Here is a 17,796-nt window from a genome sequence, read left to right as displayed (position 1 = left end):
TGCTTTTGTATGACTCCGTAAATCTGTGCGATGTGTAATGTCCTCATTGTGGGGGTGTGCAGCAAGATAGGAGAAGGGATAAGTGTAAGCTGAATGCTGCATGTTCTCCGTCCACCGTGTCTGTTTTTCCTTATCCGACAACTTCAGCCGCGTTACGGAGGGGAAAGCGCTGCAGCATCTCCGTATCCTCGTTTTGTTTTGACAGCGCCCTTCAAACCTCATCCTCCATTTCAATCATCTTGAGTTGATAATGAATACGAGTGGCACGCTGTGGGAACTACTGCGTTTTTGTTTGTTGCTTTACGACCAGAGCTCAAAGTTGAAAAGCGACTGAAACCGCATTGGATGTTGATTCTCGCCGGCTGCATGGCATGATGGTTCTCTCCCGCTGGATGGACGGGAGATCTGTTCAATAACTTAACTCGAGAAATCGTTTTCTATTGCAATAGTTGACTGATAGCATCCATAGGCTGCTGTGTGTTGTGCAAATACATGACCTGAGGTAAATGGCTTGCGTGGTTTATTTGTTGCCTAGGTGGCGTTCACAGTCAGGAAGTCATGTCCAGATCGGGTGATAGAACATCCACCTTTGACCCGACACACAGTGACACCCTGCTGCACGGGCTCAATCTCTTATGGAGAAAACAGCTTTTCTGTGATGTGACTCTCACTGCCCAGGGACAGCAGTTCCACTGCCACAAAGCTGTGCTGGCATCCTGCTCCCAGTATTTCAGATCCCTCTTCTCTTCCCACAATGTTATCAACAATGAGGGCAGCAAAGGGGACCAGGGCAGCAGTGGGACCCCCTCATCCTCACCTGATGACAAGCTGGTGACCCCTAGCGCCAGGCCCATCAATAATCTGGTACTCCAGGGCTGCTCCTCCATTGGACTACGATTAGTGCTGGAGTACCTGTACACTGCCAATGTGACTCTTTCCCTGGACACAGTGGAAGAGGTGCTGTCAGTAAGCAAGATCCTCAACATCCCCCAGATTACCAAGCTCAGTGTGCAGTTCCTCAACGACCAGATCTCTGTGCAGAACTACAAGCAGATCTGCAAGATTGCTGCACTCCATGGACTGGATGAGACCAAGAAGCTGGCCAACAAGTACCTGGTGGAGGATGTGCTGCTGCTGAACTTTGAGGAGATGTGTGCCATGCTAGATGCTCTGCCACCCCCAGTGGAGTCAGAGCTGGCTCTATTCCAGATGTCAGTCCTCTGGCTGGAGCATGACCGCGAGACTCGCATGCACTATGCGCCGGACCTTATGAAGAGGCTGCGCTTCGCCCTCATTCCTGCTCCAGAGCTGGTGGAGAGGGTGCAGTCTGTTGACTTCATGAGGAGTGACCCTGTGTGCCAGAAACTACTCCTGGATGCCATGAATTACCACCTGATGCCCTTCAGGCAGCACTGCAGGCAGACCACGGCCAGCAGGTGAGGATGAGACCGACCAACATACAGATACAAAAAGAGAAACACACACACACACACACACACACACACACACACACACACACACGTATACACACAGCAATGAGCTGTTTGAGAGTGGACGGAAGGCGATTAAATGCCTCCCACTTGTTAAATTTGAACAAATTGCCAACTCAAGTATTGCCCACTCACTCAAACAATGGTCACACAGCCTGTGTAGTTTAGACCATGTAGGTGGCCGGGCAGAGATGTGAGGTCTGAGGCCCAGTTAATGAGGATTGTGGGGCTTTTACTGTAAGAGACTTCCAGCTGTCAAGGGTTTTGATGTACTCTATGCTACACTGTATCCATAATTACAAGGTTACCTTATGTTTTAGTGAAAAAACAACAACTCTATTTCCTCACACATCTGTGTAATTGCTCATCAGTGTAGACAAGATGTAGCAAACTAGATAAAGGTTATTTGTTTGATGGGTAGCAACTCTCATGAATACAGTTGTAATTGAATTGTTACCAGGATTACATGGTAATTATGTAACAATTCTGGTATGAGTACAAGAATACCGCAGCTATCGTAGATACAATAAACAAAATTCAGTCAGAGGGAATTCAATATATTTGGGTATGTATTATATTTTAAGGACTTATCAAATAAGGGCCAATTTGACAATGATCCCTATATTCTGATTAGATAAACATGTCTCACTCAAACAAAAATAGCCCAAGACCAATACTTCCATGTTTGTCCTGATCAGCACTTTAAGGAGCTGGTAAGTAGGCAGGCATGGTCAGTAAGTTGATTGATTGATGGTGCTGTTGTCAGGTTTTGTTTACAGAGCTGACTGTACAGTCAAGGCTGAACATCTTTTGAGTAGTGTTGGCATAAGTGTTGCTTTATAAGTGTAACTTTAAAGAGCAGAAAATTAGAGCTGTGGCATTGAGAATCTCTAAACACGAAAATAAAATTGATCTAATTAAAAGAATCTAAAAGTGAAATCATTTAAAAAGGAATCTATTATCCCAATAACATATCTATTCTCACATATGGACCTGAATGAGCAAAGAATCAGGAACCCTCATAATTAGTTTCACATGCCACTGTTTCTCTCCTCTCAATTAATCACCATTATCTATGTCCAGGGGCTCATTTGCATATGAATAACCCCAAAACACTTCCGAGTGGGCCAGTAGCACAGAGAATGTACCGAGACGACGGTGATTTTCCCAAGCATAACAAAGTAAAATATGAAAAAGGTGAACGTGACTGAATGTAAAGGCCAGCTGCTCTTAATCCTTTTACTGCATCTTGTGATTAATAGGTAAATTTATGTTCAAATCCATTAGGAGCCAGATAACGGTCATTAATGTACAGTAAAGTGTGCGGCTTTTGGGTTATATACCATATATAAACAGCAGGAACTATCTCACGACTGGCTCAGAGATATCACATGAATCACTGCAGCCAATGAAATCGAGACATTGTACAGCCAGGTTTATGTACTCAATTGCGCTTTTAGCCTCCAGCATGGCACCCTGCAGGATCGTCTTCGCTTCACAGCTAATTGAAAGGATATCTTTAGAGTAAAATAACCATTCAATAACGCATCAAAAGGATGAGCATGCTGTTGAGCAATTCTTTTGTTAATTATAATAAACGTGGCCACATATTGCCTGATTTGTAGCTTCAACTTCAGTAGTAAGTAGTAGGAGCTCACTATGAGCAGTTATTAATCTAATTCATGTATTTGTTCTTTAATTTATTCGTTGATGATTTAATTCATACATTGAACATTTTAAGAGTGAAAAATCTAAATATGCCGGGCAACTGCTGCTAACACTATCAACGTAATTATGTAAATTAAGAAATAAAGGTGTGCAGTTTCAGGTTGAGATCATTTTGGCCTTTTGGATGTTTTTTTTTTAAGGCTTAATACCTGTTCTGTTCTCTGTTTCCTAACACTTGTCCACACACTCACACTTTTGACATTACAGAATCCGTTCCAATAAGAGAATGCTGTTACTGGTGGGTGGTTTGCCTCCTGGACCTGATCGCCTCCCCAGCAATTTGGTCCAGTACTATGACGACGAGAAAAAGACATGGAAGATCCTCACAAGTGAGTAGAAAAGGCTCTGCTGCTTTCTTTTTTTTCTTTTTCCTTTTTACCTGAGGCATCTTGTGTTAGTGGCTTTTATGATGAGAAAAAGTTGTTCCTATGGATGACTTTAACACAGGTTAATTTCCATGGAAAATGAGGGGAAGGAGTTCCCTAAATCCTTTAGGTAATAATGTATCACTATCACTTTTAATATAAGTTTTTAATCAGAGCGTGACTTCACAGCACTGTGGAGCTTCATGCCCGGTTTCCCTTGTTTTTGCTGAAATATGCTGGCAGGATGCATGATCAGATTTGAATCTAATGATCTATTTTGGCAGAGAGAGAACAATAATGACCGATATGTAGCTTGAGAATTCACTCACATTGATCAATACATTCGATTCAATTACACTATACATACTGAAACACAGACGGTTGACCTGGTGTCACTATTTATATTAGGTTTATATAAGGTGAGTTAAATACCAAAGAGACGGATGGGGTTACTGGAACACAGCAGTTGTAATGTTGATACAAAGATCCAAACGCAAATATATGATTTTCATTGACTAAATAGGAAAAATAAAAGATATAAAGACATATCCTATAACCTGTAGGAAGTTACATGAATGGACAGTTTATGATATTGATTTCATGATATCACATTGAGAGCAAGGTGTAATAATCTCCCCAAAGAATCTATTGTATTATATTGAAAGAAATGTAGTGTCTATAAAGAACATATTTGAAGACTTCCTGCACCTCTGTAAAGTGCTATTTTTTCTTCCCTGACCTTTTATGGCTCACCACTATATTGTTGTCATATTGCAAAGGTCAAACAAGAGCTAATGGGAAACCATATTTGTCCTTAGCATCATCATTGTCAGACATATTGAGTTCTTGTCCTTTTGTTTTGGTTGAAGCCATATCTCAGCAGTGTCTCTTCATTCGTACATATAAGAAGCCATAGGTCTGTTTTCTGTCAGCTCGATACTGTGCAGTTTATACTCTCACTTTATAGCACAAGTTTTGAATGAATCTATTGTTGTTCTCTTGTTGTGTCTTAAATTCAGAAAAAAAAGTTTGGGACATTATTTCTACCTCAGCTCAAATATTTGAGCTACTCAAACATTTCTTGGCAGTAATTTGTTATTTTAGCTCATGTTTGGCCAAATCTGTCGGGGTACATTTTACTAAAGGAGCCATGCATATATATAGTACAACAGCCGGCAGCTCACTGGTGTTTATGTTGTCACTTTCTCATTTAACTCACACTCCTGGGTATAGACTGCAACAAGCAAAAAGGTCAGTAGGGATTTCCATCACTCAAAACTAAAAAGTTAACACTCAAATGGTCCGTGACCAAGTGGAAGGACAAAACTGCAAAATCATCCCCTTAACACATCAGTGACCATCTGATGTAGCCTCCACACAATGGATGTGGAATAGAAGATTATTAACATTCAATCATAACTTTTCAATGAGGCGAAACCTAAGAGGGACAGCCTTTGATTAAGACATTCATCAACACAATTTGGGAAGAATCTGATCGCTCTCATTTGTGTAAGATATATCTACTGCTCGGTGATTCCAGTGTAAAGTTTGCCATCTAGTGTACCCACAGCGGCGTGGACAAACACAAGACAAAGGCAGGCGCAGGCTCTGCCACAATGCTGGACTATTCACTTCTTCCTCTTCTTTTAAACCAACCTGATATTAAAATATCCCACTTGGAAATGGACCTCATCTACGCAGCATGGCCTAGAACAAAGGAAATTCAGCTCAGTGGGATGCAATTGTAATGGTGTTAAAGGCACGTCAGAGCTCGAGTGGCAGTGGTGCATTAGCTGTGGAGTCATTCAACCAACACAGACTGTGCCTCTATGCAGAGGTTTCTGACTCCCTCTAGTGAGCCCTAGAGCTCACTGTAGACTGGAGTGATGGCGTCCATCTCGTAGAGGACGTGTTCATCCTGCCCTCCTATGGCTGTTCACCCTTGGGGTTAGTGGAAGATTTAGGGGAAAGGGGATGGATAGATAGATTAATTTCATACTCTTTCTCAGGTGATAATTCTCAGTAAAGTCTTACTCGTTGTAGAAGGAAATATAATTTATATGTTGATATTATTTTCACGGCACAAAATTATTAACGGTCATGATTATTATTATTATTATTATTATTATTATTATTATTATTATTATTATTATTATTATATGTTCACCTGTATCTGAGGCACCTGTAGAGGCAGGCAAATCTCCCACATCTTCCCACAGCACTCCTCACACTGCAGCCTGTGACATACTGTAAAGCAATAATGTTCTTTTCACATGGGTACAAGATGATTTTTAGTATGAGTACAAGTCACTAGACATCAAATAAAAAGCCGCCCATCCATGTCCTATATACAGTACTGCTGACTGAATTATAATGTAAATATCATGTAAGGGAATTTGGCAGTCATATGGCACTCATCTTTGAGGTGCACTGGAGGCAGGCAACCTAATCCCCTCGTCTCGAGATAAAGCTGTGTTTAGTGTATGTTGTATTAGTTCCTATCTGAGACTCCCCTCCCATAGAGGACCGGCACATGTCAGCCAGCCAGAGTGAGATTGCAGAGAGAGGCCAATTGGAAAGAAATGAGATTCAAGGCTGTCTAATTTTGCAGCAACTGTGATCCATCAGGCGGTGGGGAGGTGACAGTGGAAATGACTGATGGAGACAGACAGGTGGGCTTTAACATTTCACTGATTTGTGCTCAAAAAGCACCGGGCCTGAGATTTATTGAGTGAACACGATCATGTTCATTATGACTGTCACCTAAGACCATTTCTCTACATCTCAATGGGGTCACTTCAGCAAAAGAAGATGGAGGAGGGGAGGGGCGCACAAAAACATACACAAGGGAAAATCCTCCACAAGGGGTCCTACTGAAGCTGTGGGCTTGTAGCCATTTACGCTAACTTGTATGAGTATGATACACCAAAGATCATGTATATTGGACATACTCAATATATTACTAGATGAAAAACTACTGTGGGATATATTAATGTGAGATGAGGAGAAAAGGAAAACTATTGCACTGCGAGATTTAGTCCGGCAGGTAAGTTAAAGTTTGATAGATAGATAGATAGATAGATAGATAGATAGATAGATAGATCGATCGATAGATAGATAGATAGATAGATAGATAGATAGATAGATAGATAGATAGATAGATAGCATTGTAACAAACCGTAGACGCTGATTGCTGATGATGGCTTGATTCCCTACAAGAAATCACTTCCTGTAGATTGATGGATGGAAGGTTTCAAAACAAAAGCAATGAGGAGGGAAAATAAATCCTATAACATTGACCCACTCTGAGGATTGTGTAATAGACCTCTAATAGACCAATAGGTCTGCCTGTGTCGCTGTAACAAGCTCGTTGGCCTGTTGTGATAAGTACATTACAGATTAAATCAATCTTGACCTTGACATGTACCATGAGCGCTTCCTGTCAAGCAAATAAAAATAGTCACTAAATAAGGAACACTGCTAGTACAAATATTTCTTATTAAATAGTTAAGATAGATGTTCTATTAATAAGAACCTCATTTCATTGTGACTGCCATTTATTGTCCAGCCCAGTAGACCTACAGTGTATAAGGGATTGTCTTTTAAGTTTTGTTTAATAATGGGTCATTGTAGTTTTACAGATGCAGTTGAGACATAGTCCTACATGTTTTCAATATGTTGAGTTTCTCTGAGTTATTATTATGATTTATTTAAGAATAGAATTGATTTATAAAACTTGTTTTAGGATTGTATTTGATGACAAATGAAGCTTATGTTAACAGTATTTGGCAAGAAAAGAAACCTCAAAGACATGATTGCATGTTTTGTGGTGCATTACGAGACTGAAGATGTAATTTTTAGGTTACCCACACACTGTAAACAGTGGCTTTATTCATTTATGGATGAATGAAAGTACTGTTGTTGTTGTTTTTGTTGTTGCCCCAGACATTTTGTTTTTATCAGCATGCTATTTCTTTTAAACCACCACTTGTTGTTTTTGTAAGAGACAACTGTAATGGTCAAATAGTCTAAAGCTGTGGAATTAAAACTGTGTTCACGGGGTACCTTTAAATCAAGTATTATTGGGTAAGGTTATTAGACTTTATTTCCACACCAGGGTTAGGATTAGGGTTGTCCGTAGTGTGGCCTAAATAGCCCGGTTTACATGCCACTCTTCATTTTGGAGGCATTGATTATCATTTGATGATAAAATGTCATGTTTATTGGGGTTTAGATATAGTATTCACAGTACATTACAGAGTTTTGATTTCAACTTTACTGACCATCATTCACGCGTTTTTGTGATTGACGGCTTTTGATTTCTGTGTCTCGTCTAGTAATGCCTTACAACAGCGCCCATCACTGCGTGGTGGAGGTGGAGAACTTCCTGCTGCTGCTGGGCGGAGAGGACCAGTGGAACCCCAATGGTACAGTCACACTACGGACTGAACGTCTTCCTTTCCAGTGATTTCACACAGCAGATTTGCCAGTGTGGACTGACTGTAGAGAGCGCTCTAAGCCGGAGTTTATGCAAGTTCAATCCCATCAGAGTTACACTAATGCAACACTTTCAGATTGTTTTGGCCACACTCATCGCAGAGCCAGTTCAGCTTTGAGTGAACAAACAACACTCCAGCCAACACTTGTCAATAATTCGCATAAAACAATAACTGTTATTCACAGTGAAATATTTGTGGTGTGGAAGTGTTGAGAGTGATTTTTGTGGTAACGGTGGTAACACACCGCCATAGTAGGAAACAAAGACTGTAAATGATCAAACAATCTGATACTGTGCTTTTTGTTCTTTTTTCACCAAGTATCATAACAATACAGTGCTGTACGTAGTGAGATTAGTAGTGTTTATTTAGCTCTGAGAGTGAAAATCAACACAATACCAATACACATTATGAGAGATAATTTAACATGTTTTGAACAACTGTGTGGGTGGTGATTTTTAGATAATATGTTTATATTAAATGAAGACTTGCAGAGTAACAGTTGTGCATTTCATTTGTGCTGTGTATTACAAAACATTTTGCAAAGAGTTAACCAATTACAACTGAGCACTGCCATAGTCTGCCTAAACTGTATCGAACCCTAAAGACTTGTTTGAGTAATCAGTGTCGTCTGGATTTCTATCTATCTGTTTTGCAGGAAAGCACAGCACTCATTTTGTCAGCCGCTATGATCCCAGATTCAACAGTTGGATACAGTTGCCTCCTATGCAGGAGAGGTAAGTCTGTTTGTGGTTGAATACATAATTATTCATTCGTGCTTGCCAAAGACAATATAGTTACAGTAAATCTGATGATGCACTAAGAGACTGTAGGATTTTCAGGAGTCTTGAAAGAACTGCACAAACATTATTGACTTCTAATAAGTCACATAAAAGAAAACAATGTTTGTTTGTTTTTTTATCAGTTTGCATACAGACATTTTATATTGATCTCTATTACTTTAAATGTACATTATTGTCTTTAGAATTGATGATGTTATAACATTAAGTTAAATGTCTAATGAAAAAGTAAGTAGAGCCATTATTCTTGCTTAAATAGAAGTGCTCACTTACATTTGTTTATTACATTTATATATCTGTCAGGAAATGTTATGTAAAATGATTAAAATGTTTAAATAAAAAGTAAAAAAAAATAAATAGAAGTGCTCACAGCTGGTAAGCATGTGACTAGCACAGTTAAGAAACGTTTGTGTGTAAGGTGATTTCCAGCTTACACACAAACTGTGGGAAATCCTTCATCTTGTCATTGCTGGTTTATTTAATTATGTTGTCTGGTTGACACTTCCTTCCTCAGGAGAGCCAGTTTCTTTGCCTGCCGCCTGGATAAGCACCTGTACGTGATTGGTGGTAGGAACGAGAGTGGCTACCTCTCCAGCGTGGAGTCCTACAACCTGGAGACTAACGAGTGGAACTACGTTTCGTCTCTGCCGCAGCCTCTGGCTGCCCATGCAGGAGCCGTGCACAACGGCAAGATCTACATATCAGGTCAGGAGAGAACCTGCTACACTTACTATCCTGTCTTCTTTTGTCATGATAAAACCCATTTAACTCTCTGCAAATAATTCATTATCCCTCCGCTACATAAAATAGACAGAATGTTGTTTTTTTAATGTTCGTTGCTCAGCATTTGAATAAGATACAGTATGCTGTATCACTTTTTTAGTTTTTTAAGATTTTTTTGTGTTTGTCATTTGAGGCCTTTATTGGGGCTCATGCTCTACCAGGTGAGCTACCCAGGCGCCCCATGATATATCATATTAAAAACAGTCAACACAGACAACAACCATAAACACCAACACAGTACAGAGTTAAGCAGTAATGGATCGTAACTAAGTACATTTACTCAAGTACAAACATGAGGTAGTTTTACTTTTTTAGTATTTAGAGTATTTAAACGTCTATTCCACGACAGTTTAGAGCAAGGGTCTTCAATGTTTTTTTTTTAAGCCAAGGACCCCTTATCTGAAAGAGAGACAGAGCAGGCACCCCTTACTACATATTGTATAAAATTAAACTGGGCCTACAATAATGTGTAGGGCAGCCTAAAGAATATGCATGCATGTGCATATCTTTTTAGTGCATAGAATACTAAGCTTTTAAATATTTGTTGGTATGATTTTATAAATCATGTTTTAATGTAACAGTATGTATGGATGGCTATCTTAGTGACTACCTTACCTATAGGCCAGTATGCATATCATGAATGTTTTTTTTTTCTTCACAAATAGGCCGATTTACATTTGCTACTAATATGTTGTATTCATGTTAACACATTTTCATTTTTGAAAAAACTTTAAAAAGTTGCAAAGAAACTCCCTTCATTCATTTTGCCCGATGAAGGTCTAGTACCGAAACACTGCCTACTATTACATTTTATTTTTTGCACGTTAGACAGTGTGCAGGAGTTTCTCTGCGACTTTTGTATTACTTATTCCCCTCCGACGCACCTGTCTCACATTATAGATGTGGGAAGTATAATTCTGTACTGAAAAAACTTTCAAAAAATTAACAACAATTTGGTGGCCCCCCTGCAGTAACTCTGAGGACCCCCTAGGGGCCCCAGACCCCCTGTTGAAGATCTCTGGTTTAGAGGGAAATATTGTACTTTTAACACCATTACATTTGTTTGACAGCTATAGGTACAAGTTACTTTGCAGATTAAGATTTTATATATCACACGTGATCATTTTTTAAAATATAATGCATTGTCATAGATTAAATTACAACATTAAAGTGCTTCTTACTAAGTAATGCATTACCATTTATAGTTAATGAACTTAATGTATGATAATAATATAACACTAACGAGAGTCAGTCTGTTCCATAATGAGCACATTTCAATTTTGCTTTTTGATTCGTCATCAGGTTTCTTGCAAAGTACTCGCAGGTTAAAGGTGCCATGAAACGCTGCAATACAAATGTTTTAAAACCACCTCAATATGATTCAATATAAACTTCATGCAATATCTTTTCTAAAATCTATAATAATATCTTTTATTTTAGTGACATTTATACCAGTCAAATATGCATCACACCAACGCAGAATGTCAAAAACCAAAATCCTCTCCTTCCAAAAGCTGACTATCACTGAATCATCAGTGAATTTTATGACTATTGTTCTGTATTATGCACCACACCAGTTATTACAATATAAAAAAAAGACACCAACTTTGAGTGTTTGAATATAGCTGGTTGGAGAAGGCACCATAAACTCTGACGCACTGCAATCTTTTAGTTAAAAAAAGAAAATGTCTAGCCAGAGATACAAAGATCAAGTTTCTCTGTAAACATATGTGGCTGGAAAAGAAAGATATGAGTGTTATACGTGTAAGCTCATTTTACAATATGTTTCAACACTGGTAATTATTAAGTTCAGAAATGAATCAATTCATCTTTAAAAAGGACTATCATTGATCAGAGTGTATTACATGAGCAGCCAGTGTGTCTTCCTACAGTAAGAACTTCAACCCAGTATTAAAGGTGAAGCTCTGTGTTTACCTGTTGCAGGAGGGGTGCACAATGGGGAGTATGTGTCCTGGCTCTACTGTTATGACCCTGTAATGGATGTGTGGGCGAGGAAACAGGATATGAACACAAAGCGTGCCATTCATGCCCTGGCTGGAATGAACGACCGCCTATATGCTATTGGTGGAAACCATTTGAAAGGTAGGCAATGGAGCGTTTCAGGAAATTAACAGAAAAGAGGTCAAGATCTATACTCATTTTTTTCAAAAAGAGAAAAGTGAAAGAGATGTAGCTGTTGCGAGCAAGCGACGATGGCCTTTATTACACTGTGCACCCTCTTCTACACTTCATCATTCAAGGTACAAAAGAAGAAGAAAAAAAATAAACACACGTCTGAATTACAGTTATGTGTCGTGCATTTGTATTTGATTAGCAAAACTGAATGCTAGCATTTGGATGGGAATTATGAAAAGCTGGAACTTGTATGTGTTTCTTTTTAAATACTGTACATTGTTTGACTAACACATTGAGAATACTGTTAAATGTACATTTACGTAGCTCTAATTGGCTTTTCACTGCCACCGTTTAAAATTCAGCTCATGAAAATTTGCCATAAGTGCGCTGAGATCTGTCACAACTGTATCCACATCCAAAGGCAGATTTGTTTTCTCTGTTTTCTCAGGTTTCTGATTAGTTACTGCATGTGTGTATTTGTGCATGTCTTTGTGGTTTATTTTTGTTGAGATGATGTGTGTTCTTTACTGTCTTCACTGGGCGTTTGTACAATGACAGGGCCTTTTAGCTGCATATTACGGTAAACTTTATTTTAAATCTAAAAAGTATTTATCATTAACATTAAATCCAATCAAACAAGGTAAAGTTAGCAGAAACCAAGCTCCCATGGTCTTTATTAAGAGTTTAACACTTAAAATCTCAGCTAATCGGCTTCATCAGGACTGTGTGGGTGTGGTTTGATCAGATTTGGCCTGGCAACACAAACAAATAACACCATCACTGTCTTTAGTTTTTGATTCAAATGATGTTAAATGTGACATCACCCTTTTGCCGCCCACTTTAAAAACCAGTAAGAAGAGCACGTAGAAAACAGCACACAGAAGAAAACAAAGTGTTCAAACTTTGGCAGAAAATGCTTAGAGTAAGAGGCTGTTTGCAAAAATGTGTTGTTATGGCCTTTAAAGTTAAAAAAAAGCATTATATTACTGTATCCTGGACTTACAATATTAACTTCTCTGAAGTACTATCATCAGTTTAAGATCTTTTTCTTCCTCTCTGACATAGGTTTCTCCCATCTAGACGTAATGTTGGTGGAGTGTTACGACCCGAAAGCTGACCAGTGGAACATCCTGCAGACACCCATCCTGGAGGGCCGCAGCGGCCCGGGCTGTGCTGTGCTGGATGACAGCATCTTCCTCGTGGGCGGCTACAGCTGGAGCATGGTATATTCTTACACATCAGATTAGATTATTTTAGATCAAAGGAGAAAGCTGGCAAAAGTCAATATTTTTGTTGTCAACAAATCCTATGAAAAGACCAAAACCAACAATGCAACAACTCCTTCCGAAGCTGTCTGTGGCATGGGTCAGAAAAAAATTAAATAAATATATTTTTTAAAAGTTATTTTAAGTTTAAAAAGTAATTTTCTTAAACATCTGGGCATCGTAGTTTTTACCAAATGTTACTCAAACAGGAATAAATAGTGGATTTGTTGGGAACTACTTTCAGCTGCGGATTTGGCGCACTAGTGAGTATTTCCGGTAGCAGGATGGGCTCAACCACAGCGTGCGTGTTCATGGTAATGAAGGAACGTGTCACTGCATCTTTTGTCGGGGTCTGCTGCACAGAACAATAAGCTATATCAGGCTTTGGCTAAGCAGGCACTACTTGTTACTAGGATCAGTTCATTTTTGGTCTCTACATGGAATTTGTTGACAAAAGAGAAATATAGAAAATCACCAGACTTAGTCTTTAAAGTCCCTGCTGTTTTTGACTACATGCATTTATATAAAACTGAGTTTTTTCCATTTCTGTTATAAATCCAAACAGCACCAACAGGAACGAAGAGAATTACTCGATTTTTTTTTCCCTCAGGGGGCCTATAAGTCTTCTACCATCTGCTACAGCCCAGAGAAAGCAACATGGACAGAGTTGGAAGGAGAGGTGGCAGAGCCCTTAGCTGGCCCAGCCTGTTCCACTGTCATACTGCCTGCCTGCCTTCCCTTTAACAAATGACAACTAATCCAACCGAAGGGCGGTGAGGGTGTGGAGCAGGAGCGTGAATGGAGGGAGGACCATCAATAAGCAAAACAGTTGTTCAACAATTTTCTGACAAACCCTCCGGTCAGATGACTGGGGTGTGTATAAATTATTTTTTTACAGGTTTGACCAGAGCACTTTCGTTATTCCCTACTGAAGGTTTGAAAAAAAGAATTGTGTAACTCATGTATTTAATCATCTGTGTTCTGCGAAATGGTCAGTTTCATATTTGATTTGATTTAAACTGATAGTAAGTGTTTTTGGCTTCTCTTCTATAGCACGCATAGTGTTGAACTGAATTATAGCTTTCAAATCCATTGTATCTTGTATTCAGTAGAGGCATAATTCTATCAAATGCAGTGTTGTTTAATGGACTGAAACTGGGAGAAAAGGTGATCAGTCCCAAATTATCATCATGGGGTTAAGTTAAATTAGGGCTGGGTGAGTTACATTAACAATGATGATCAAAGCGATTACATATTCTTCATCAGTCATGTTATAACTCACTTCTCTCTGGCTGGATTGTGCACTTATCCTGCTATTGAATCATTATGCAACTTTTTTGTTGTTTTTCTCTAAAACATTAACATATATTTCCTTACTGTAATCATTATTTAGCCGACAAAAAATACATTGTAACTAGACCTGCAAGCAGGTACTGTACACCGGGTCCAAACACAACCAGGAGGACATTGTAAAAAAGACACAACGCAATGATCTTTATGAGGATGTGTTCATGTCACCCAGCCCTAATTTACTGTATAACTAATTATCTTAATCATTTACACCCAGACTGAAGTCGTGTTTCTGTATAAATTGACAGAAAAAAATCTTGCCAAATGTTTGTGGCAATTATTCTTTATGCAGCAAGAAAAGCAATTGAAGGTTTACCATTGATTCTTAATATTCACATGAAGCACTAATGTACACATTAATTATACAATGACGGTACAATCAAATTGTAATTGCTAGCCAATGTATTTATGGGTAGCATGTTTGGGTACAACAGATGAAGAGGACATTAGTTTGTTCTCCTTTACAAGTGAATGCTAACAGGCCTGTTTATGAGGCCACGGAGCATTTACCTTGACGGGATTTGAATCTTTAATGTATGAAAAACAAACAAGCGTTCAATGGTCCTTAATGCACTAATAGTGAACTTTTAATTCAGCAAACAAAGTTTACAAAAATGTAAATTAATAAATGTGCTTTGTTTAAAAAAAAAAAGATCAAATTAATCTCTGAAGTCCAGTCCAGTCTAGTCTATATTATTAGGTTCAAAAAGTTGACTCTAAATATCGATGCAGTACCTGTTGAATTCTGTAAAGATTTGTTGATTTCATTCTTGTACATAATCGCTTGCAGTGAAACATTTTTGTGCACTCAACCTTGGATTTATTCTCAAATCCTGTTATGTCCTTTGCATTTTAGAATATGGAAATAAATTGACTCTTGATGATTAAAATACATTTTCAGTTCTTTGACATTCTGGACAGAAGATTTGCTTCATTAGAATGTTTTGTAAAGTGGATGTGAGCAGTCTGATGAAGGTCTCAAAATAAACCGGTGTAAAGATAAAGATGTCCTTTATCGTACATACACTAAACTTAAACTGAGTTTAGGAATTCTCCAAAGTTTCATTTTAATATGGGCTCATGACAGAGGAAAACATATTTCTACTATCCAGTTTTGTATTTTTCTTGGAATAGTTTTCTGCCTCAAAATGTAATCAAATGAAACAACCCAATGACACAAAATGGTTCTTTGGTTGAACTGTTCACCACTCAAGTAGGATTTGCTTTAATTTTAAAGAGTCATGAACCTGTGAAAGTTTAAGAGCCACTGAACACAGAGGAACTTCAAGATCCGTCTAAGTTATTAAAACACAACTTCACACTTTCACAGAATGAGGCTCAGACACAAAATAAATGCCAAGTGTTCAGAACTCATAAGGACATATTATAATATTTGAGAAGGAACATTTTCCCTTTCTGCTCGCTTAGTACTAAGAACCTAGAGCTAGCTTTTGATACCTATCTGAAGACTCCACTATAGTTGTGTTGGCTAGACTGTAGATGAATTAGTCGTAGCATAATGTTGCTATTACCATATGTCATCGTGAGTTAACGAGAGATTTATTTAACTTGCTGTTCGCCTCTGCAGCCCCTAATACCTAATAAAGACGCGTCTCCATACTCTGAGCCTACAAAAGGTTAGATTATTAATAAATCTGAGTGAGAGATTAAAAGAAAACACTGCATTGCACTGAGCAGAAGTCTGTAAAATGTGAACCAACAAGCATACAAAGTGAACCTGATGTTCCCCCTCAGGGCGGCCTCTCATGCCAGACCAGATTTGATTTGCCAACCATTTACTACCAACTGTCTCATGCACCAAACAGCATGCTCGTCCTCCTACAGTACACACACACACACACACACGCGCACACACGCGCACACACGCACACACACGCACACACACACACACACACACACACACACACCCACACACCTGATGGTATATTTCTAATGTCTTTTTTTCCCCTTCTTTCAATGGTTTCTCTGCTTGGTGTCTCCACGTCATGCATTCACTTGGCCGCGTGCCTCGAAGATAAGATGGCAATTATTTCCTCACAGAGATGATTCTGCTAGATTACATAAATCCATATCTAATTCACGCAATATGGCATCGGGACATAGAAAAATATGTCTGAATAATACTACTCTGTGTTCTTCGTGTCAAAAAATGCTCAGAGACATGTCTGACAACAACTACTACGGTTTATAGAGATATTTGAATAGATAGTTGAGGGGACTCTGGACAATTAAAGAAAAATATAACCTGATTAAGACAAAGATTTGGAAAGCCATCCCAGGACAAAAATAAGGAGAAATACAGTTTTAATTAGAAGTCTTCATTTAACCTTCAGTGTTGGTGGCAGCAGATGGTTTCTGCGCCACTCTTAGTCCCATAGCTAACACCTCTTCCTCAGTTTAGGGAATAACAGGATTGGTTAAAATGAACTTGTCTGACCTTTTAATTACAGTAAGTACATGGACCATCGTGGCTCTGTTTTAATCAAAGAAACAGTATTCTCTGTCCTTGGCTCTAGATTCATAATATAGTATAGACACATGACACACTTTTTGTGGCCTGAAAAGGGTTTAAAAACGCATTTTATGCAGATTTTGGAAGAAACCCTTGCTTTATTTTATTTTTTTTTACAGTGCATTTATCAAGCTGAAAACATTAGATTGTTACTGACATAAAGCTTGGGACATTTTGGCCTACTTCCACTCCACTACATTTCAGAGGCAAATGTACTTTTTAATTCACTACATTTATTTGGCAGCTATTGTTACTTTACAGATTCAGCTTTCACACATCATCATCATCATCATCATCATCATCACCACCACCACCACCACCTTTTAAAATGTAATATAGATTATATGATCCAACATCTTACTGTTCATATTACTGCATTAGCACTAATAATCTAATACACTCACTTCATTTCTTTTTTATTTATCCTTTTTTTAACCAGGTAGGCCGTTGAGAACAGGTTCTCATTTACAACTGCGACCTGGCCAAGAAAAGCATAAGTGTGCAAGACAACATACAGTTTCACATTCAATACAATACAGGAATACAGAATACAAAAGGCTACATAAAGTGCAGATTAAGTAGGCATTACAAAGCCGGTGTAAGTAAGACGAAGGATATGCGAAAGTGATATGGTAATAACACAATATACATGAATAGAAAATCTATAACACTGCAGAGATATAGTGAAGAGCCAAACAAAACAAAAAAAACAGTTAGTGCAATTATGATCTAGTTAGTGGTGTTGATCAGTTATAATTCAATATATATGCATAGACAGTCTATATAAATGCTGAAATGTAGTGAAGAGTCAATATACAGTTGCAGTTGCAGTGCAAATTGTGGACTAGGT

At 38.5% G+C, this 17,796-nt stretch overlaps 1 protein-coding gene across 1 annotated transcript; it reads left to right on the top strand.

Annotated features, from left to right (window-relative positions):
- Positions 1-537: 537 nt before the first annotated feature.
- On the top strand, positions 538-15,270 carry klhl14 (kelch-like family member 14). The gene is made up of 8 exons (XM_078263792.1): positions 538-1,436; positions 3,426-3,547; positions 7,921-8,010; positions 8,738-8,816; positions 9,394-9,584; positions 11,607-11,765; positions 12,864-13,021; positions 13,674-15,270. The coding sequence occupies exons 1-8, from the start codon at positions 559-561 to the stop codon at positions 13,812-13,814; spliced, it is 1,818 nt and encodes a 605-aa protein (XP_078119918.1). The 5' UTR covers positions 538-558; the 3' UTR covers positions 13,815-15,270.
- The last annotated feature ends 2,526 nt before the right edge of the window (positions 15,271-17,796 follow it).

The sequence above is a fragment of the Sander vitreus genome, chromosome 12 (genome assembly GCF_031162955.1).
Source record: "Sander vitreus isolate 19-12246 chromosome 12, sanVit1, whole genome shotgun sequence".
Lineage (NCBI taxonomy): Eukaryota > Metazoa > Chordata > Actinopteri > Perciformes > Percidae > Sander > Sander vitreus.
The sequence above is the reverse complement of the archived record's forward strand: the minus strand, read 5'-3'. Positions and strand labels throughout refer to the sequence as shown.